This window comes from Musa acuminata, chromosome BXJ1-2 (assembly GCF_036884655.1).
Source record: "Musa acuminata AAA Group cultivar baxijiao chromosome BXJ1-2, Cavendish_Baxijiao_AAA, whole genome shotgun sequence".
In the NCBI taxonomy this organism is placed as follows: domain Eukaryota; kingdom Viridiplantae; phylum Streptophyta; class Magnoliopsida; order Zingiberales; family Musaceae; genus Musa; species Musa acuminata.
This window is the reverse complement of record NC_088328.1, coordinates 967,067-990,867: the sequence shown is the minus strand read 5'-3', so window position 1 is coordinate 990,867 and position 23,801 is coordinate 967,067. Positions and strand designations below refer to the sequence as shown.

At 39.5% G+C, this 23,801-nt stretch overlaps 1 protein-coding gene and 1 long non-coding RNA gene across 3 annotated transcripts; one reads left to right on the top strand and one right to left on the bottom strand.

Annotated features, from left to right (window-relative positions):
- Nucleotides 1–775: 775 nt before the first annotated feature.
- LOC108952169 (uncharacterized) lies at nt 776–4,998 on the bottom strand. 2 transcript variants are annotated; one of them, XR_010480283.1, is made up of 5 exons: nt 4,804–4,998; nt 4,553–4,672; nt 2,376–2,599; nt 2,106–2,254; nt 776–1,166 (listed from the first exon to the last, which is right to left on the bottom strand). It is a non-coding gene; the product is annotated as an uncharacterized LOC108952169 (long non-coding RNA). The 2 variants fall into 2 exon arrangements; XR_010480282.1 differs by having other exon boundaries at nt 2,106–2,599.
- Nucleotides 4,999–5,204: 206 nt separating this feature from the next.
- Nucleotides 5,205–23,654, top strand: LOC103968768 (proteasome subunit beta type-1). The gene is made up of 7 exons (XM_009382080.3): nt 5,205–5,416; nt 5,498–5,605; nt 5,714–5,795; nt 22,708–22,837; nt 22,922–23,064; nt 23,157–23,243; nt 23,348–23,654. Exons 1-7 carry the CDS (start codon nt 5,376–5,378, stop codon nt 23,420–23,422), a joined length of 666 nt encoding a protein of 221 aa, XP_009380355.1. The 5' UTR covers nt 5,205–5,375; the 3' UTR covers nt 23,423–23,654.
- Nucleotides 23,655–23,801: the final 147 nt, after the last annotated feature.

Below are 23,801 nucleotides of genomic sequence, written 5' to 3'. Positions count from 1 at the left end.
TTGATTTGAATATCTCTTGATTTCGAAGAAATTTAGAACATGCATACGAATCCTCCAAACGAAAAATGGTTGGATTGCATCTGGAACTGCTGATTAGGAAATAAAGTTTTGTTTGCTTTTTCATCTGATTTGTTTGCAACATGGAGTTTTAATCAACTCAGACGTATTAGGATAATAAAAATCAATTATAAGAGATTAATCACTCCCATTTTATGTGCGAGACATCAATAATTGTTCTTGCCAAACAACGATAACACTGAAAAACAAAAATTCCAACTGGAGGTTTTATTTATACATTTGTCCTACGTTGTTTCCGATCAATTATTGATCATCCATCGTCTTATCGGTATTCATTATTTAGCATCACCATACATCTTAATGGGATGTCAACATAATATGAATATTTGATAGTAAGGTTTCGATCAGATCCCACCTTCACACTTACCCCTTTTATCAGAGAAAGATGTAAGAATTCTATTGTGTTTTTTCTTATTCCATTACTCAAAAGCATTTGATTTAACTTGAAAGAATGGATTTGACAGACACATGTCTTTTTAAATCAATTAAAGATTAAACAATAAATTACTAATGACGTAAATTATGAGAGGTGGAATCCCCATTTTTAATACTAAATTATTCTGAACATTAGCATTCTATTTTAATCTACCAAGAACATCCAAGTAGATTAATTCAAATGAAGTAACTTGTGGTAATTTAGGACGCAATTGATCCAATAATATTCTCTGAGCCCATGAACACCATTAAATTCCCTGTCTAAGAATCTAACTAGTAACATTTGACTGCCTCATTTGTACTATTTATTTTTTTCATGATCATATACATGGCAGTCAAACATCCCCCGAGAACAAGCAACCTCGTGTCCCACACGGCAGGCAACTCGGTCATCACTACGTACCTAATGAGGTCACAGCTAAAATTTCCCCACCTCATCAATCTCTATCAATCAAGCACTACATAATTAATCTATGTGATGAGGACAACAAAGGAGTCTAAAGTTCTCATTTTCTGGGTGAAAACATATACTATGTTTTGTTGTTTCTTGGTTCAAAGTCTAAAAATATGGATGGCACATACTTTTTACCGATGAGGAATCACTCACAGTTTTGTGAGGGTAGATACATGGATGGCCCCAATGTCTAGTGGCTCTGTAAAAGAATAACAAGCAACATTTTAGTTCTACCAATTGGAAGTATCAAGCAACACGGATATGTACTTGTGAAGAAAATAATGGGGACATAAAAAATGCAAGAATTTTTAGGTCATTTGGTGTTTCTCATGTGTGCATGATATGTAGTCCAAATTTGTGATCAAAATTTATATTTCTATGACCATTCAAACAATAGAAGCCATATAAATGATCCCATTTGGTATTTTCCTACGAAGCCATCTTTAGATAATCACTTCCAAGCAACCAAACTTGGTCAATTCTTGTTTCAGTCTTTTTGACAAATAGACACTATATTTTCTTTCCAAGAAACACATGCTTCCCTATCTACTACTCTTCCGGGAAAAGCATAAATAAATCTAGTTTCATATCTGCCTCTTCTCTTACCATCTACTAAACTTTTTTAACACTTTAATTCCGGTGCTTTTTAAATCAGAAGAAACCACCCAATCCAACTTTGTCCCCCTTTACCTTTTGTTCTTTGATGGAAGTCATTTAACACAAATTGATGGTTTGTTGAACTACTAGAAAAAAACATGCAGAGACGCCGACACAAACTGTTAAACATGGACTATGTTAAGATTTCTGACAAGAATAACTTATATATCTGTAAATATTCTCTAAATAGAAAAAGGTTTAGATAACTTTGGACTATCAATGATAATATTTTAAACTAACTCAATTTGTGGACAGCCATATCCAGTTTGTTCTTAAACTAATTCGATTTCAAAACAGAAGATTGATCCCATCTATGTGAATGCAAGAAACTTGGATGAGAATGCCTTGTGGGTCAAACTTGAAAAGAAGTATTATTCTTTTTCAGCAGTTGGAAAAGACTAAGCTAGAAGGTTTGTTTGGATACTAATTTAATCAAGCAGTAAGAAAAATGTACACTATAAAATTCTGTCGGGCTCCTCACCTCCTTCATGACGTGATGTAGACTACCGACTTTCTTCTTGCACCAACAGGGTTTTTCCTGCTGATAATGTCATTATGTTGGTAGGTCTCCTTGTTCATCAAATCCTTCATGCATGGGCTTCAAAGCACTGCTTGTTGAAACTGCACCACCTGCCAAAAGATTAAGTGCCACTTTACATGTGCTGGGGATGCATTGGACCGTTTAATTTTTTAACCTTGCATGTGACCTTTCACATGCAAGATTTGTCCTTAATTTGGTCTACAAAGCAACCTTGTTGCGTATCTGATGACATCTTAAGCTTTCACTTTATCCACAGAAGGTGCTTGGAACAGAGAAGGAAAGTTCATGAAGGAATAAAACATTGATATGTATACTTGTAGCCCACTGAAGAAAATAATGAAACTGAGGGTGGTAGGTGTCACCTGTGAAGTGGTTGGTGGACTAACCAGGAGCACAGGAAACGTGGAAGAATCCTCTCCAGATAATAATCTCAGCTGCATGGAATATAATGTTTCTCATAATCTGCTCACTGGAACATGGAAATGGTGATGCCCCCCCTCATGTCCCTTTTTCGAATGTTAGACTGCTGATCTGTGGTCTATTTGGCAAAAGAAAAAGATCAAGTTTTTTGTTCTTGGGTGTCCATCATTGAGCCGAAGGAGGATTATAATCTCCCTAGCTGACTTGGACTTGTTCTTGTGTTTGTTTAATTTTATAGGTTTGCGAGGAGTTGAAGTATTTACTCTTGGCCTTTGCTTGATCAATAAAGAAGATTTCATGTTTTAAGTCTTTTGCTTAAAAAAAGATTTTTTTTGGAAATTAAGGATCGAATATTGTATAAATATGCACTTTGAGAGACTTCTAATGAGTTTTAAACTGTCTTGCTACTGAGTTTGAACCAAGGACTTCTAAGTCAAGAGAGAATTTATCTATTACTATGATTATTCTCACACAATGAATAATATAGTTTACTATCACTTAACGTAAGCAAAGTCTATGGAACCACATAAATTTTTTTATTTATTAATACTTTTCTTGATTTGTTTTTTTTCATAATTTGAGCATATCTTCTATCACATATAAGTCATGAACAATTGGTTCTATTGATGACTTGCTGGGGGATGAAGTCCTCACTCTGTTGTTTTGCCTCTGATGGGAGAATAGTTGAATCTTGAGACCTTTGATCTTGCGTAGTCTGTAAATTTTGTATGTTCTTTTGTTTAACTAATAAATTGATAAATAATTCATATTTTCCTCAGAAAAAACATGAAAACTACATGAATGTTTTCTGACAACATCTTAATTATGACCTGCTGTCAGGCTAAACAAAGAATAATTGGTCTTCTGAAATTTCTGCAGATTTAAAACAAACTTGAAATGACTAAATTTATTTTAATGAGAAATATCTATACCTAAGACATAAAGGCTACCTAAGAAAAAAAGGATGTTTATGGAATGAGTGGTGCAACAATTTTGCCTGTTGAAAGCCTACTTAGAACATTTTCATGAGCATGAGGATGTCTTAGCATTGCTGAATGGCAGATCTGGCTCTCTTCCTACACTGAGAATCCTTAGCAGGTCATTTGTATGTCAAAGTTAATTAAGATTCCAAGGAAAAAAAAAAGAAATATGTATATCAAATAGCATTACAGCTTCCTTTTTAACCATATATATATTCTAGGCAAAATTATATATATCCCTCCAAAGTCAGTGATTTCTATATTAGTTTCACTATTTTAGGTTCAGCATATATATATATATATATACAAATTTTAATTAGCATACGCGAGGTTAGATAACATTTAATACTTTCCATTAGTGTTCATTGAGAAATCTCATATTATTGGCTAATTATGATTGAAATAAATTGTTTCAGTTAAAAAATGTTTAGGAGTTCATAAAGATTACTCTTGGGTTAAGTTTCAACTAACAATCAAATGAGAGTCAACTAAGGGTATATATGTATATATATACATATATATATATACATATATATATATACATATATATATATGTATATGTATATATATATATATGTATATATATATATGTATACGTATATATATATATATATATGTATATATATATATGTATATATATATGTATGTATATATATGTATGTATATATATATATGTATATGTATATGTATATGTATATATATGTATATGTATATGTATATGTATATGTATATGTATATACATAAACATAAACATAAACATATACATATACATATACATATACATATACATATACATATACATATACATATACATATACATATACATATATATACATATATACAGCTATATATATATATACACATACGTACATATATATATTTGCAATCTATAATTGCATGTTCATGTATATGCATGTACGGGCGGAATTTCTGCACATTAAGAGAACTACAATTATGTGCCTAGTACAGCGGGGCAAGAAACAGCACCTTTTCACAAACACCTGCGCAGCGTGAGATGAAAGGAACTTCAAGTTGATTTGGGCAGTAATAGAGCACCGAATTTGAGCAGGCTCCGCCGAGAGACGTCGCCACAGCGACACCGTTGTCCTGTTCATGACACGAAGTAAATCTTCATATGCTCGTCGTATTGATAGTAGTAATAAACAACGAAAAATGAAAAGAAAGTAGAGATGTAGTGACACGCATCAGCTGAAAACGAGGGAAACAAGAATAAAAACCCGAAGCAGAAGCTGAGAAATGTGAGAAAACGATGAGGATGGACGAGGGAAGCGAAATCGAGGGGAGGCGTCGTCGAGATTTGGGGACATGCGCCATGAGAGGTCGATCGCGCAGGGATTTCCGCCCGAACTACGAATGTCACCGGACCGCCGCCTTCCCGAGCGCGTGCGTTATTAGGCCCATCACGGTCCAGCCCTAATATTATGATCCACTATTGATTGCCCGGGTTACTCTTTCCTAATTTATACCAATAAAATAATAATAATAATAAGTGGTTATATATTTTCTAAAATATATTATTAGTGATTTTTTGGTTGTCATAATAATAAATAAATAATATGCAACGAAAATGTTCTTGAGGAATCACAAAATAAACCGTGACAACTTTCCAATTCAACCCAACGCGTTTCGGCTCAGGGGAGGATGACTCGGCCCGACCCGGTTCCGAGCCCATCGTATTCCCATCCCCTGCCTTGAGGAAAAAGAAACGAAGACCCCGAAAAGAAAACGCTACATAGCTTCAGACCCCCCCTCGCATTGCATCATCGACGACAAGAAGAAGAACATCAAGATGGCTCTGCGCCGCGACTGGGTGTACGAGAACAACGGAGGGTGCGCACCATCTCCCTGTCTCCGCCCTCCTTTCAAATTCTTGATATGTGCGTTTTCATCCTCTCGTTCTCTTTGCTGCAGGACGTGCGTTGCGATCGCGGGAACGGACTACTGCGTGATCGCCGCCGACACGAGGCTTTCCGTAGGCTACAGTATCTACACCCGCGATTACTCCAAGATCTGCAAACTGTACGGTCGAATCCCTTGTGCTGCGTTAGTTTGCTGGGTTTTCCAGCCTGGGTTTTCGGTTCATGCTGACAAGCTATTTGATGTTTTGTCTGTTCGGTTGTTGTGCAGAGCGGACAAGTGCGTGATGGCATCTTCGGGCTTCCAGGGTGATCTAAAGGCTCTGCAGAAGAACTTGGCGGCGAGGCACCTGGTAAGCGATGAAACAGTGATGTTTTTATTACTTTAAGTTGCTTTTGATCGTTAGATCATGTGGATCTTAGGTCTAATTTGCATTCTTATTTCGTTTTGGTGCCCATGGTTGTTGATATGGAAACCTCGCTTAACAAATGACTTGTTTGAAGTCAATTACCTCACTCATAAAAGCGATTGCCACTCTTTAACAAGTCCATTGATTCAAAATGCTTCAAAAGCTTTAGATCGGAACTAAATTTCATAAGATGAAAAGCTACAATTAAAAACTACATAACCCCCTAAAACAGCCAATTAAGATCTATCAAGTAAGTGGTAGATGATCAGCTTTGACCGCACTAGGAACCTCTGATCTGAAAAGAAGGTTAGTTGTACATTACTTTTATAGGGCCTCAAAAAAACGAAAAGTAAATACTCAGTAGATACAAATGGTGGCACTGCCTATATTACAGCAAAAAGTAAGAAATTTATATTTTTGAGAAGGGAAAAATAGAAAAGAGACAGAAGTGAGTCAGATGGGGTTACAAGATGCTTTCTCATAATACTCAAAAAATCGTTTTAGTGCTTTTCTTTTACTGGTGATGCATAATTTGCATATTATACTATCCCAATTACCTTCTCTTTATATTAATATATCTGGTTAGGTTTCCCATCAACGCTTATTTAAAACCTGCATAGTCCTGTTAGGACTGTTTTCTTAATTACTTTTTCTCATATACTTTCCATCAACAATTTTTTTGATGTAGATTTTGGACAACAGTTATCAGATGATGCATCACAATAAGTTTTACAGTCCAAATACTACATTTCCACCTTTGGATACTTATAAATGTCATGATGATAGAACCCCAGAGGAATTCTATGTAGATTGATCTTTGAGGGAGATCACTCCTTGGAACGCTATAGGGGTTCCACCCTCGTAGAAGTTGGCCAAATGGCTATAATTGTAGATAGATCTTATTTTCAAAGAGATGGAAGCTACATGCTTATATAGGGCTCCAAACCCTAGCCCTAGGGGCTGCTTCCTAAGTGAGTTACCCTTTTTGCCGTCAACCCTAACCAACCAGCCCAGTAAAAGGGGGCGGCGGTTAGGAAGCCCAAAGACCCAAATATAAACCCTAGCCACTCTTCTTTATAGGATAGAGGTGGCTAGGTGGGGTTTATTATAATCTCATAGGGTTTTATTAGATGCTTCTTGGTTGAGTATGACCCAACCCTGCTAGGGTCCTATCAAGCTTGCCCTCTCCAAATCAGCCTTGTCCTTAAGGCTGAGGTTCCATGAACTCAGGGAACCGGGTCTTCAACTCCACATGTGATTCCTATGTGGCGTCTTCAAGTGGTAAATTATTCTAATGCACTAGTACTTCAGTAGAGGGACGTCGATGATGCATCACAATTCTACGGTCGAGGATGACTTGTGGCTGGGCTTGAATATCTCCATCATCAGTGGTGTTAGGCAGTTGGATCTAGGGTGACTCGTGTTCCCCCAACTTGGGCTTCAGGCATGACACGTGGAAGACGGTGTGAATTTTGGCATCCTCAAACAATTTAAGTCTGTACGCCACAACTCCAATACGCTCTATGATCTGATAGGGCCCATAAAAACGTGGGGATAGTTTCATGGAGGCTCGTGTGTTGATGGATAGTTGCTTGTATAGCTATAGGCGAAGATAAACCCAATCTCCTACTGAAAATTCTCTTTCGCTTCGTCGTGTGTCAGCTTGCTGCTTCATTCTAGCTTGAGCGGTAAAGAGATTATCCTTTAGCAGTTGTAGGAGTTTGTCCCTGTCAATCAATTCTTAGTCGACCTGATCTACCTTGGCCGAGCCAATTATATACTTTGGAATCACAGGGGTCGGCCAACCATACAGTGCTTCATAAAGGGCACGTTTTGTAGATGAATGATATGTAGTATTATACCACCATTCAGCCCAGGGAAGCCATTTCGCCCACTCCTTTGGCCGGTCACTAGCGAAACACCGAAGGTACGTCTCTAAACACCTGTTTACCACCTCAGTTTGGCTGTCAGTTTGTGGATGATATGTTGTGCTCATCTTGAGTTTGGTGCCCTGTAACTGAAATAATTCGGTCCAAAATTTACTGGTGAGGATCCTGTCACAATCACTTACAATGGACCTTGGCATCCCATACAATTTAACAATATTTTCTATGAAAATCTAGGCAATGCTAGCAGTAGTGTAGGGATTTCGCACAGCACAAAAAATGAGCATATTTCATAAGTTAATCAACTACTACGAGAATTATGCTTTTGCCTTTAGAAGGTGGTAGCCCTTTGATGAAGTCCATAGAGATGTCAGTCCACACCGAGTCCGGTATGGGTAGTGGTTGTAGCTTCCCTGGACTTGCCACTGTTTCACCCTTGTGCTGTTGACATATACCACATTGTGCCACATATTCAGAAATATTTTTTTTCATCCCTCTCCAATAAAAAATTTGCTTCACTCTTTTGTAGGTTCTTAAAAATCTGGAGTGCCCTGCTGAAGGTGTGGAGTGCATTTCATGCAGGATGATTTTGATGCAAGGGGAGTCGGGTATAAGCACAATACGACCTTTGTAGCGTAGATCCCTCGAATCCCAAGTGTAGTGGGCTATTGCACTTGGATCCTCCTCCAATTTTTTTTTGATGTTGCTAATCTCTTGATCCTTCTTCCATTCTTCCCTAATGTCCTCGAGGAAGCCCATGGTAAGAAGGGAGATGGCTGAAAATTTAGCTTGCTCAGGTAGCCGTGAGAGTGCATCTGCAACAATGTTTTCTTTCCCCTTTTTGTAAATAATTTCATAATCAAATACTAGAAGTTTGGTTACCCATTTTTGCTGCTTAGGGGATGATATCTTCTGCTCCAAAAAGTACTTGAGGCTTCTATGATCGGTTTTAATTTGAAATCATCGACCGATCAGGTAGGGTCTTCACCTCGTTACTGCATGCACAATGGCGAGCATCTCCTTATCATATATTGACATGTTTTGATGGGAGGGGGACAATGCCTTGCTGGTGTATACGAGTGGTCAACCATCTTGCATAAGAACGGCTCCAATTCGGACTCCAGATGCGTTGGCCTCATTGATGAAGGGTTGGCTGAAATCTGGTAGCGTTAGCACCGGCGTCGTCGTCATGGGTGCCTTAAGTTTGTCGAAGGCAACAGAGGCTTTGTCCGACCATTGGAAGACATTTTTTTTCAGGAGAGAAGTGAGGGGTGCACTAATCTTCCCATAGTCCTTGACAAATTTTCGGTAGTAGCCCGTTAGTCCAAGGAACCCGCGTAGTAATTTCATGTTTGTAGGTTTCGACCAGCCTTGCATTGCTTCAATTTTGTCGAAATCTGGTAGCGTTAGCATCGGCGTCGTCGTCATGGGTGCCTTAAGTTTGTCGAAGGCAACAGAGGCTTTGTCCGACCATTGGAAGACATTTTTTTTTCAGGAGAGAAGTGAGGGTTGCACTGATCTTCCCATAGTCCTTGACAAATTTTCGGTAGTAGCCCGTTAGTCCAAGGAACCCGCGTAGTAATTTCATGTTTGTAGGTTTCGACCAGCCTTGCATTGCTTCAATTTTTGTTGGGTCTACCGTCACTCCTGATATTATGTGCCCAAGGTACTCTACTTTTTGCTGGAGAAAGTTGTACTTTGGTTGCTTAACAAAAAGTGTATTCTCCCGAAGGATCGTCAAAACAACCCGTAAATGCTGAAAGTGAGTCTCAAGAGAAGAGCTGTAAATGAGAATATCATTGAAAAATATCAGCACAAATTTGTAAAGAAAGCTCCGAAAAATATCGTTCATAAGACTTTGGCAGGTTAAAGGAGCATTAGTGAATCCAAAAGGCATTACTAAGAATTCATAATGGTCGTCATACGTGCGGAATGCAGTTTTTGGAATATCGTCTTCACATACCCGAATTTGGTGGTAACCGGATCGGAGGTCCAACTTCGTGAAGACTCGAGCTCATTTTAACTCATCAAGAAGTTCATCCACCACTGGTATTAGGTACTTGTCCTTGATGGTGATGTCATTTAAAGCTTAGTAGTTGATGCATATCCGTCAAGTTCCGTCTTTCTTGCGTACAAGTAGCATCGATGAGGAATAGGGGCTGTAACTTGGCTCAATCACCCCTGTTTCAAGCGTCTTCTTTACAATTTTTCAATTTCATCCTTCTGGAGGTGAGGATAACGGTACAGCCGAGTGTTCGCTGGTGGTTTGCCTGGAAGGATTGGAATCCGATGGTCATGTTGCCGAGTAAGAGGAAGATCGCGCGACTCAGCAAAAATGTCGATAAATTCAGCAAGCAATTGGACGAGATTTTGATCTTCAATTTATATTTTCTTCCCCTTTGGTTGCTGTTGGAGATGCATCAAAAAGCCACCATTTACCTTGTGTAAAACTTTCCCCAATCGTTGGGTCAAAACAGTGGTTACGTTGCTTCCGCGCTTCCCACGTAGGATGATCTGTTTGCCTTTGTAGTAGAATTTCATAATTAATTTGGAAAAGTTCCAAGAGACATCACCCAGCGTAGTCAGCCATTCTATGCCAAGCACGGCCTCATAGTCATCAATTGGTAGGAGGAAGAAGTCGGTGATAATTTCTTGGTCTTGCAATAATAGTTTCACTTGCGAGCATCTTTGGTCACACTTTAAGATTCTGCCGTCGACGACCTTTACATCAAACTTGCTGCAACCTTCGATATGGAGCGCCATCCGAGCAGCAACCTTACTGTTTAGGAAGTTATTAGTGCTGCCCGTGTCGATGAGAACAATGATTGGTTGTTGTTTGAGAAGGCCTCCAACTTTCATCGTTTGCGGGTTTGAGTAGCCGGCTAGCGCGTGTACTATAAAGTCGGTCGGTTGTGACTCTTCTTCCGCTCTCTTCTAGATGTTCAAGGCTCTCTTCTAGATGTTTAATGACCTCTTCTACTGGTTCAATCACAAGTCTTCCTTTTTTACAGCGATGCTCACGGCTCCTTGGCTCGTCGCAATGCCAACATAACCCCTTCGCAGATCGCTCCCGAAGCTCTTCTCTTGTCAACCTTTTTGGTGCAAGGGCTCGGTTAACAGTGGGGGGGCTGAGGGCTTCAGTATTGCTAGTCGGGGAGCGACCCTAGTCCTCCGGGCTTCATGATTCAATCGCTCCTCTTGAAGTCGTACGAAAGAGATGGTTGCCAAAAGCGTGTACGGTTGACGCTCTTTAACTTCTCCCCGGATCTCCGGCTTCAAGCCCTCAATGAAGGTCCCCAATAGCTGTTTTTCAGACCAATCACGAGTTTGATTAGATAACCTTTCAAACCTGGTTTGGTACTCCTGAATGGTAGAGGTTTGTCGGATCTTTGCTAGTTGTCCTTCAATGTTCTCGTAATCAGTTGGTCCGAAGCGGATCAGCAGTCCTTCTTTGAATTGTCGCCATGAGAGGACTCCATCAGTGCGTTCGAACCAGTCAAACCAATGTATGTCATCCCCTTCAAGATGTATAGCTGTAATTTCCACCATAGATGTGTTCGCGGTTTTGTGGTACCAAAAATATCGCTCCGCGCGCGAGATCCAACCAATCAGGTCTCCTTCTTCCTATCTAGGGAAGTCCACCCTCATGCGTGGATAGTGGGGATCGATCATAGAGCCTCCCCTCTCTTGGAAGTCATCTCTTCAGGCTTGGTGTGATTGGTCAGAGCTCTCCTCTTGATGTGATTTCTTCGGGCTTGGTGATCGGCCCAAACTAAGTTCGATAAAGAGAGTTCGAATCTTATCCTCCATTCGCATCTCGAAGGCTTCGAATTTTGCATTGATTGCCTCCTCAGATGTCATAGTATATGCCTCCAAATCTGTAATATTAAGATCTCTCTTTTGTTGTCGGGTTAAAGGCATGTATCGGTTGAGAGAAGTGGTGGTCGAAAGGGTTGGTGGATTGGTGGATGTAGGCTGCGGTTTTAGGCTTGTTTTTTGGCTGTTTTGGGTGCAGTTTGAGGGTGTGGTTTGGTGGAGTTTTAGGGTTGTGATGGTAGTGGATGAAGGTTAGGAAAAAAGTTTTAGATCTGTGGTAGATGGCAGCAAAGGTTTGATAGAAATCAGTGAAAGTTGCTGCAGATAGGTGTTGTCTTGTATGAGCAGAATTATCGTCAAAGAAACATCGGTTTCTCGACGAAATTTCTAGCAAAAACCAAGAGATTTGAGGAGGGAATTTGACAACAAAATGTTAGTTTAGATAACAACAATGATAACAAATTTAATAAAAAAAATTTCGATAGTATAACAGCAAGGAGATTGGTGCAAGTTGCGATAGCAGAATTCTCGTCGAAAAATTCCAGCGGTTTGCAACGAAAATTTGCAACAATACAAGAACGTTTTTAGAGATGAATTTCTCAATAGATCAATCTTAGATTGAAGCCAAGATGATCTATGAAGCGTATAAGAAATTTCGTTCAAAAAGGAAAGCAAATAGATCGGTTAAAAGCAACAATATGCGGCTGAAATTTTCTGCAGCAATCTTTCGTTCGCAAAGATGATAAATTTTGCGACGAAAGGAATTCGCAGCATGGGATAGATAAGAAGACTTCTTCTTGGTATTTTGAATGGAAAATTGCAGCAGCAAAAGGTATTACTGATAGGAGAATACCATATCTCTGATGCAATTGGAGGTGACGACAGTAGATTGATTTGATCTACGACAGAAGATGACGGTAGAGATGGCGACGTCAAGAGAAATTGTGGGAATTGCTTAGCTAGTCGTGGGCGGTAGGGATAGCAGCAAAAGCAGCAAGATCGCTGCTTTGATACCAGATGATAGAACCCCAGAGGAATTCTATGTAGATTGATCTTTGAGGGAGATCACTCCTTGGAACGCTTTAGGGGTTCCACCCTCCTAAAAGTCGGTCAAATAGCTGCAATTGTAGATAGATCTTATTTCCAAAGAGATGGAAGCTACATGTTTATATAGGGCTCCAAACCCTAGCCCTAGGGGTTGCTTCCTAAGTGAGTTACCCTTTTGCCCTCAACCCTAACCAACCAGCCCAGTAAAAGGGGGCGGCAGCTAGGAAGCCCAAAGACCCAAATATAAACCCTAGCTACTCTTCTTTATAGGATAGAGGCGGCTAGATGAGGTTTATTACAATCTCATAGGGTTTTATTAACTGCTTCTTGGTTGAGTAGGACCCAACCCTGCTAGAGTCCTATCACATAAGTGGTGAATGTCATAGAGCCAATTGAAAAAAAAAAAAAATTAAAAATTAGTCCTTCTGTTATTTAACAAACTCATCGCAACTTAGATTGACCAATGTTTTAGTCATTCTTGGAAATCTAGATTTGAATGTATCATAATGAGAAATATATCTTACCGTGTGTTGTATATAAACATAACTTCTAGACAAAAGTCTACCACTCATCTCACAATTTAACCAGCCATGAGAGCATGATTAATTTAAATTCACACATTTGACCAACTATTGATCTTCAATATTTTGAAGGGGATAATGAACATTTTCAGAGCAAAAATAAGTATGCCCATAGACCTTAAACTCTCTCTCTCTCTTTCTCTCTCTCACACACACATACATTGTATCCCAGATATGCAGTGATGAGGTGCAGTTTAGGCTGGAAGCATATGACACACACTTAGACCTCAGTGAATGTCATGCCACACTGCCATTGAAAAATTATAATTTTTTAATGGTGATTTATGTCTTGTGCCTCTAATCTTATGTCCATTAGATCTGCAAGACACATCTTTCCTATTCAATTGGCTGAGGGTATGATGGCAGTGGTCGTTCACATTTGAAACTCACTGCCTTCACTTTCTTGATTATGCTATCCAAAGTATTTCCATGCAGGGTGTACTTTTAACAAATTAAGTTGAGCTAATTTGGTTCTGTTAGAAACATGCTGACTCAGGTAGAACTTTAGGTTCTTTTTATTATTTTTTTTATTAAATAGTGGTGGCAAAAAGTTGTTTAGTTCTCATGCTTTTGAGAGGGCATCCCTTGGAGTAGGCCAATTGCCCTACATCTCATGCCTTGTGGCTAAACAATTTGCATGCGGTGTTGTACAGTTCCAACTCCTTTTCCAGACATCTGAATACCTCTGTTTCCAGGTAATCATGATCCATATAGCCTTCAAGGTGACGATGGAATTGTAATGTGATAAAATGCTAGAAATCTTGGTATAGAAACAGAGTCACTTTCCCCTTTGTTCTTATTTGTCTTTTATGCTTCATTTAGACATGACCAGAAGCTAATATCTTCATGGTTCCAATTGTTTAAGGGGACATCCAAATCAGAGAAATGCATTTTTTATCATTCATAAAAAATGTCGAAAACAGTTTAGTTGAACTCAAATTTCACTAAATATTTTGTTTTCTCGTTGGTCTGCTCCAAGTTTGCTCATCTTATAAGCTTTAAACAATCTTTTATATCTCATGGTGACATTGACAAACTTAAGGTACATATCATGAGACTTAAATTTAGAATTTTGTTACCAAATATAAGGTATTCTTGGTGTTTTTTCAAAACACTGCAATGGAAATATCAATTTTGTGTCCACAAAAAGATGTGTTGTTGTTTTCAGATATCATGAATGGTCCATGGATCTCATTGATAACTAATCTTTTGTTCCTCTTACTTAATACTGTGAAGGTCCAGGGATTATCTTTGGTTGCTTTTGTAAATGATACAACAAAGATGTTTTGGTAGTCATATTTTGATATGAATGGTTACATCATTACTTCAAATCTTGGGAGCCCATAGAGCATGCACAAATTTTTTAGTGAGAAGTATAAGAAATAACATGCTCTAAGAAAGCTATAGTAACTGAATGTTAATAGGAGAACTCTATGAGATTGGGCAGTAAAGGCCTTATATTTGCCAGTGCGTTCTTTTTGTTGTTTAAGAACTCTAAACCCAATGTTTAAAAATTCAGATATTCACAGGTAGGTAATCTAGAGTTCTAAAGCAAATTAGGATTTAGGATTATATTTAATGGAAAAAAAAGATGAAAATAGGCAAGAAAATAAAAAATTCTGTTATATCAACATAATGACAAGTGATACATACACGGAAACTAGGAAGAAGAAACCTGCTGGTTGATTGTGTTGGCCTATCTTTAGTAGTATTTTAGTGCCAACGACCGTCAGTCTACTTGTTCAGTGGTCTCTAACTTCTCTTATTTTAGCTTTTTAAGAATTTCTCTCTCATGAATATAGCATAGAGAAATGAGGACAAGAGTTGCAATGAGAATTTAGCATATTGCAGTTTAAACTATACACGAGTAGTTATATTGTTAGCTACTAATGGACTCTAATTACTGTGATGTATCATACTGGTACTCCCATTCTTATATGTTCATCACTACCTATTTTACTTGGTTGGCTGCATGGATCTTTTCCTACCATTGAATTTTATCTATTAAAGGCAATATCACTACTTTAACTAAGAGCTATCAAATTTATTCTTGTATTCTTATGTCTTTCTATACTGCTTCCCATGCTAATAATTTTAACTGACTCATCTTATCTAGTGAGTGCATTTTGTACATCTCCCTTGGACATGTTCAAACCATGTGAAAGGGCATTCCTTCTTTTGTTAATTTAAGACTTTATTCATAATATATTGTGCCCATTTGTAGGTCCATTGAATATTTTCTGTCTTAAGTAACAAAATTCAGCTGGAGGATTGTTAAGCAAAGTTGCAATGCATATTTCACCTGTACGGAAACTATGCTTTACATGTGCTACAACTACTTTCTCTAATTTAGACTTAGGATCCATGTCAGCGTTATATGCTCTTCATTCTTTTCTCCTACAAAATGAGTATGCTCTACTGTATCCTTATGCCTTGGAAAAAGTACATAAAAGACTGCTCTAGAGGAGGTATGCTAGTCTGAACAAAGTACCCTCTTAACATATGAGCTCTTTTGATCAAGGTTTCAAGATCAGTACAGGTTTGATAGTACCAGCATCAATGCATGGTATGCTGGTGTACAGATCTATCATGGGCAACTTGTAGGGAAGGTGTTTGGTGTAATTTTTTTGTACCAACATCAATTCATGCCTTAGACAGCATGTAAGGGGTTTACAATAGGCTTGATAGCAGTGATTTAAAAAGCACTAGGCGCCAAAAGGCGTTAAGGTCCAAAAACACTCGAGGCGCTAGGCGCTTTCCCGAACGAAGCGAGACGCTAAAATATAAAAATATATAATATAATTAATAAATATAATTATTTAAAATTTTAAATAAAAATATGTTATTAAATTAAAAAAATCTATGATACAAAATCATAAATGAAAATTGGAGACTCTATTGAGTTGCCTTGTACACTTGCCATTTATCTTGAAACCTAACAATAATTTTAAATAAATAAAAATTAATAGTATTAAAATCAAAATAATATATTATTAATCTATTAACAGTATTGAAAATTAATAATTTTAAATAAACTTAACAATATTAATAGTATACAGTATACTGTTAACAGTATACAAAAGGAGAAGAAAGAGTGTAAGGGGGTGCTGACTGAGAAAAGAGGAAGCGGTAGCGGTAGCGGGAGCCGGAACGGGAGTGTAACGAGGCAGCGGTAGCGGTAGCGGGAGCCGGAACGGGAGTGTAACGAGGCAGCGGGAGCGGGAGCGGCGACAGCGACAGCAGCGAGTAGCGGCAACGGCAGCGGGAGCAGGAGCGGGAGCGGCGACAGCGGCAGCGGTTGCGAGCAGCGACAACGGCGAGTAGTGGGCGCGGGAGCGATAGCGACAACGAGCAGTGTTAGCCGATTAGGGTTGGGCAGCGACAACTGATATCGATTTTAGTTGGTTCGATTGAACCAACTAACCATCGGAGACCGAACCAAACCTAAAATCCTGGTTCGGTCGCCTAGTTTAACACAGGCGCTCGCCCGAAGCGCCCAACGCCTGGGCTCGAGCGAGCGCCTAGGCGGCGCCTCTTTGAAGCGCGTCGCTTGGAAGTTTAGCAAGGCGCTCGGGCCTCGCCTCGCCTAGGCGAGCGCCCGAGCGCCTTTTTAAATCACTGCTTGATAGTCCCATTTTGGTTGAGTTTTGTGGTCGTTTTAGTATTATAAACGTAGGTTGTGTACGATCATCGTGCAGGCAAATTTGTTCAGAAACAAAGCCTCCAGCCAGCTTTGAATGTTTTTCATGTGCACTAAGCAGCTAAAAAATGTCAACTATCTAACCACCTTGGGGCGAGGCGAGCGTCTGAGCGCCTTTTTAAATCACTGCTTGATAGTCCCATTTTGGTTGAGTTTTGTGGTCATTTTAGTATTGTAAACGTAGGTTGTGTACGATCATTGTGCAGCCAAATTTGTTCAAAAACAAAGCCTCCAGCCAGCTTTGAATGTTTTTCATGTGCACTAAGTAGCTAAAAAATGTCAACTATCTAACCACCTACATAGGTGGCATATGGTTGGATGGACTTTTGGGTATTGTCTTGGGTTAGTTTATCGTTTGGCTTTGCAGCTGTGTTATATGGGGATTTTTGGACGTTGTGGATTGCCTTTGGTCCTTTTGTTGTATGATTGTTCGAAGTTTGCGAAGTCCATTTTTGTATTTTACATTGCGTATCAAGCGTTTATTAAAATGTCTGCTTGTGGGATTTCGAAATTAACACTTTTAACTCGTAACTAGTCTTATTTGTAGGTCCTTAAGGGACCTTGCGAGGTCATGGGGAGACTGACCCTTTATGGACAAACACGTAAGGGTACCATATGACTTAGACAAAACTAGCTAAGTCCATGACAGATGACATTAGAGTGAGACAAGCACACTAGGAAACACTTGGCCAGTAATATGGGGGACCTAGAAAAGTTGCAATGAGGGCAGATAACACAAGTGACCGTTTGAGGGAAACAAATATAGAGACATAAGGAAAGGAGTCGCTTAGAGAAGCAGGCATCCGAGATTGGCATTCAGATAAATGACCAACCCTTTATACGGAAAGCACGATAAGAACAAGCGAGCTAGAAAGACTATGTAGTATACAAAGGTTGGGATGGCTGAGTTTGAGCTATGACTTGATGTTGCCAATCTAGCTCGATGCAAGTGGGGGATGCTTAGCAAAAGATGAGACCGTGTGAGGGTTAGGTTACTCCACGATCGAAAGAGTTTATGCAAATTTATAGAGTTAGGGGAATTGTCGACTCAGAATTTGATACTCATGTAATGGCTTATATGCAGATGACGGTCTGTCCATGGTCATCCTAAGACGATTGAAATTCAATGCCATGGAGCATAGGAACTTTTTCTTTGGCGTGAGATGGATGCTTTCATAAGATAGAATTATGCAGTCGGTTCAGCACGTTGCTAGGCCTTGTAGGGTGTAGGAGAGAGTTGCATTGGCAAAGAGTCACAATCTGACAAAGTGTATTCATAGTGGCGGAACAACGTATATTTTGTTCAGTAAGGTGGAGTAGTTCACAGAGATGGTCTCCGAAACTTCTAGTGGGAAGCATGCAAAGGGGAAAGTTGCTCTAATAAGATAGCGGGCCATACATGTTGAGAAAGGTACCTCAAGACGAAAGCTCCATGGAGCTTAAAGGATCGAGCAAGCGACGAGGAGTTGTCGTAAAATCTCATATGAGGTGATGCTTTGTGAGATTGTGGGGGTGCGATTGAAGGCAAATACCAAACGAAGACACATTTATAGTCGATGAGGAGATTAGGCTTAATGGAGGACTAACCCGTGGAATGGTGAACGTGAAGGCAACCATCATCTTAATGCAAACCGCGGAGCGAAGCAATTTGGGTGAGACTTAGTAAAGTACCTAAGTCGCATGAAGGGAGTCGACTTTGAAGATAGAACATGGAGCATAAGCACTAACTTCGTGGAGCTTTATTTGGACAAAGGTTGAGGACATGAACTCTTGTAGAGGTAAGAGCGAGATCATGTCATTCCTTGGGTTCCTCATTTTGATAGAGCTGACTCTTATTGCATGGTGCCAAAGTTAAAGGGAGCTTCGAAACACATACACCTTATCTCGGGAAGGCTATTGACAAAGGGACTAAGGCATGAAGTCAATTCAACGTGCAGTAGTAAAGTTGGAGTTTGAAGGTCTTGTATGCGGCAAGAGGTTGCGAAGGCAGGTGCTTATGAAGAATATATCATATTGACACCATTCGAGTTGTCCCAAATGGAAGATGTGGGTAGCAGAGATTGTGTTGGGAACAGAGGCCTAAGATCCAAACAATAGTGTACTGATTTTCAGTGAAGTCTGTGGACTTCGAGAGCTGTTGGGCGATGGATTGACCCAATGATATTGTTTATTTGTGAGTGACTCGAGTGCAAGTGGACGAAGGTCGATTACCAAATGAGTGAACATAGTCGAAAATAGCGGAGGCCCTGTGATGTTTTGGCAGATACCATATAGGGAGAGATTGTAGTTCGATTTCACCACATAACGATCAGAGTGCAATAAAGACGTCACTAGGAGGTGACGCGGTCCTATGAATCGTGGTGGAACAAGTTCGAGGCAATGCAACACACACGTCCCGTGAGGGACTTAATCATATGGAGGGATGATTAGAGCTACTATAGCTCTGTTTTGGTGAGCAACACGATTGCAAGAAGGGCTATGGATTTAAGAAATGAATGTCATGGTATCGTAAAGATGAGATTTTTGAGTGCAAGTACCAGCAAGTCTCACGAGGGACTTAACCATACGGAGGTATGATCTAAGTTGCTGGAGAGTAGCTCTAGAGCTAATGTTCGCTCGAGGGAGCATAACAAGTCACAGGACAAGGCCAAGTGAGTGAGCATTGCTATAAAGGACGCAAAGAGAACAGAACTGATGCAAGTCATACAATACGATAGTAGAGGCCATATATGGGAGTTACAGTCTGTCTTTCCATCATCTAAGGTGAACTACTTAGAGAACATAAAGGTACTGAAGTAGGGGGTCAAAAGGGGCTTAGCTACTCAAAACCAAACATCGATCAGAATATGGGTGGTCTCAAAGGAGTGCCACAGTGTTGTAGAGGCGAATCTACCGATCACGAGAAGAAAATGGACATAAATGCAAAGCAACAGATAGTAGGGCTATGGACATGGAAGCATTATGGTAACGTAGAGGCAAGACTTCAGTGGAGTCACCAATCTCTTGCTCTCATGGAGGGAGAGGGTGTGGTCGGGAAGGGAGCTGAGGAGGTTGAGAATGCAGTGACAAGCTCTAAGTACTAAGACAAAGTAAAAGGGAAGAGGCTAGGGAACTTTATAAGATCGATGTATATAGGCTTCTTATCAAGATAGTCGAAAATGGGGGGACTCTGGGTGTGGGGAGTGCTTGACCAAGGAACAGAGTAGGCAGCACATGGTGTTGTATCCTTTTCTGCTTAAAAGAGTAGGCGGAGGAAATGATGGATAAGATAGTACAATCCTAGAGGGGATGACTAGATCTAATATAGATCAGGGCAAAATTTTGCTCTTTTGAGTAATACTTTTTGCATTCTGGAAGTTTGATAATATTGCGAAGGGGAATCACAAAATAGCTAGGAGTGCAAACACTTTAAGTGCTTCAAAAGTATGAGCAAAGAGTAGACGAAGACTAATAATCGACTTGATACATGAACTACAACCCTCGAGGAGGTGAGCGAAGTTAAATTACCTTACCCTTCTCAACTCTTTATAGAATTGGCAAAACTGAGTACCCTAGTTTCTTAGTTAGCTGGCAAAGGAGTTTTGCACACTTCCCTTCGGAGAGACTTAGTGATAGACAACGGTTATCAAACCCTCATCAATAATGATTGGTTCTACTAAAGGTTGCTTGTCCACTTGATTTTCCAACATAGTAACAATTGAAAGTGGAGGTGGTATGAACCTATTTAAAGGTGATGACTAAGCAAAAGAGAAGTCGATAACCAAATTTTGAGAAGGAAAGGTCTTAAAACTTCAAATTATATGAGGCGAAGCTCACTGAAGCTTCGACAGGCATCCATCTAGCTCAGTTGACTTAAGACATCCGAGGGACTAGCGCATCGACTCCGCACCAAAGTCGAAGTCATTAACAAGTTGAAGCAACAATGATGGATCAAAGATCAACTACTCAACAGTAGTGACGAAGAGTGACCGGAAGCCAAGTGGTGCATTATAGCTAAAGTAGAGGATTGAAGATACAACAAAGGCGAGGAGATACAGCATCTGTAAAGGCTTCGACGAGGACGTCGAAGGAATAAGTGGGGAAGAACATCTCGTACAGCTTGTAGAGAAAGTGTTTGATGTAATGTTTCTATATGTTTGTGTTTTTTTTTATTTTGTTTATGCGTTAGACATCATGTAAGGGGTTTGCAGTAGGCTTGACATTCTTATTTTGGTTTAATTTTGTGACCTTTTTAGGCTTGTAAACGTAGGTAGTGTGTGGTTGTTGTGTAAAAGCAAAATTGTCAAACGCAAAGCCTTTAGTCAGTCGTTTTGGGGTTTTTTATTTGCACAGAGTGATGGAAATGTCAACTATCTCAACACCTTGAAGCTACCTAGATGGCATATGATTTAATGGGCCTTTGGGGTAGTGTCGGGTTGGCCCATCGCTTGGCTTTGCAGTAGTGTCGTATGACATGTGTGTAGGGACTTTTGGGTGAGGCAGACTGCCTTGGACCCTTTGTTGCGTGACCGTTCAAAGCTTGCAAAGTCCATCTTTGTATTTTGTGTTGTCTATTAAGTGTTTACTAAATGTTTGCTTGGGGGATTTCTAGTTTAATGCTTCTAATAAGCCATATGCTCTTTAGCATGTTCTTAGGGGATCCTACGAGGTTATAGGGAGGTTGATCTTTTACAAGTGGACAAGAGTGTCGCACAACTTAGGCAAAACTTACTAAGTTTGTAACAGGTTGGCATGTACCAAAGGGAAAGAGAGAACCAGGAGGAGTTAGAAGAGAGGAAGAGAGCTAACTGGGGAGAAGCAATAAAGGAGGAAGACATTCTTTTTTTGTTGCTAAAACCGGGTGGTAGTTGATGTTACACCTGATTTGATAGAATTATCTTGCGATAACCCTTGTTTATGACCAAACCGAATCACTTAGTCCATGTCCTGTATTTCTGGTTGGCCTGGAAAATACTGATTTGAAGGATTGATCGTATCAGTTTTTAAATTCTTGCTTCTCATAATCAATATAGGCTAGTTGTAGTAACTAGTGTTGTTCATGCGACATAAAGATTTGCTTCTGTAAAAGGAGTCCCATCCTGAGAAGAGTTGGTCTTAATTTGTCCATTTACGACCTGAATGGAACAAGATATAGACCACATACAAATCTTGAAAGGCACAAGTGCAGAGAATACTCTTTTGGCAATTTTTAATAATAAACTCATTTGTGGCACGAAAAGCATATATTGAACTTACCTTGAAATATCATTGCAGGAAGCACCATAAAACTTTTTAGAAGCTTATGTCTTGGCAACAGTTTCAAGTTTTTATTTTTTTTTTACATGCTTTCTAGAAGCTTGTGTCTTGGCTTGCAAGGTATCCTTATGTGAGCATGCTTTATGTCTGTGCACACACGCATTCCTCGAACAGTGAGCAGTCACCTTCCTCGGCATGGATAAATAAATATTTCAGCAAATAAATTCTCAGCATTTGTAGTCACTAGATAATGGTCATGATTGTATCAACATCATCTGCCTAATCAGTTGCAAAATGTTCCCATCTTCTGAAAGGTGAAAGTTGATCACAAGAGAAAAGGTGGTAGAATTCTCTAATGCAGGGAGTTGATTGTGGACTATATTAGTATGTTTACTGTTTTCTTAATAAATGGAGATCACTTTCCTTACCAGAAATATATCATATTTGTACATAATGGCATCTGTGGCTAGGAATTTTGAAGTAGAAAGATCCCCAAGTTAAATGGTTAATTTGAATCCTTAGTTACTGTTTAGAAAAGAATCTATCAGCATGATTCCTGGAATTACTTGCTGATATTTCTAACACTGCAGATCTATCAGCATCAGCACAACAAACAAATGAGCTGTCCTGCCATGGCTCAGCTTCTGTCAAATACCCTTTACTACAAGCGGTTTTTCCCCTACTATACTTTCAACATCCTAGGTGGACTTGACAGTGATGGTATGAATTCTCACTTGTGCTTATTTCTTAAAACATGTACCTGAATATATTAGAATCTGACCATCATGGTGATGTTTGTTTCAGGAAAGGGCTGTGTCTACACATATGATGCAGTTGGATCTTACGAGAGAGTCGGATACAGTGCCCAAGGCACGGGCGCAGGACTCATCATTCCTGTTCTGGACAACCAGCTTAAGTCTCCAAGTCCTCTACTATTACCTGCCAAGGTATAGAAAATCTTGCTTAAAAATAGAATTGGTTTGGGTTTCACGACAGGGATCGTCTTCGGTAGCATAACAAGCCTCACATGATTGAGCAGGATGCCGTCACACCTTTGTCGGAAACAGAGGCAGTCGATTTGGTGAAAGATGTTTTTGCATCAGCGACTGAGAGAGACATATATACTGTATGCTTATCAAGTTTTTAGAGGATTTCCCTTGCTCTCCTTGAGCAATTACAGGTCCATCATTTTATTTACACCAATTGTTTTTTTTTTTGTTTTTTTTGCAGGGAGATAAAGTGGAAATCATGGTTATAAATGCATCGGGTATCCGGCAGGAGCTAATGGAGCTGAGGAAGGACTAACCATGCTATCAAGGAAAGACCACCACTATTTAGCCATTGCAGCTACTATTTGTTGTGGGATTCATAACAAATCTGACTTTGTTTAGCAGCTTTATTATCCCATTTAGGGACTCAAAATGTGCTGGATTTATTTTCCTTGGATGTCTTCAACAACTCGGGTAGAATATTAGATCTTTAGGCAAATCTCCAGTTTAGGTTGGATTTTGGTAAGATTGTTTGATTATTGCACCAAGTTTATCCTTGTTTTTAGGGCATAATAACTTGGTAAACCAAGAAACGTGAAAAGAGGTGAAGAGACAATAAGAATATAGGGTTTCCTCTTTTTTGGACAGCTAAATGATATTTGCCAACAATGGAGTCAATAAAATGGATAAAAAGG

What these genes read in the sequence shown, in the direction of transcription:
- LOC103968768 (XM_009382080.3), top strand. Translation starts at nt 5,376, where the DNA reads ATGGCTCTGCGCCGCGACTGGGTGTACGAGAACAACGGAGG. An exon ending in GTGTACGAGAACAACGGAGG is followed by an intron (nt 5,417 to 5,497) that starts GTGCGCACCATC and finishes TCTTTGCTGCAG; the next exon opens with GACGTGCGTTGCGATCGCGG. An exon ending in CTCTACTATTACCTGCCAAG is followed by an intron (nt 23,065 to 23,156) that starts GTATAGAAAATC and finishes ATGATTGAGCAG; the next exon opens with GATGCCGTCACACCTTTGTC.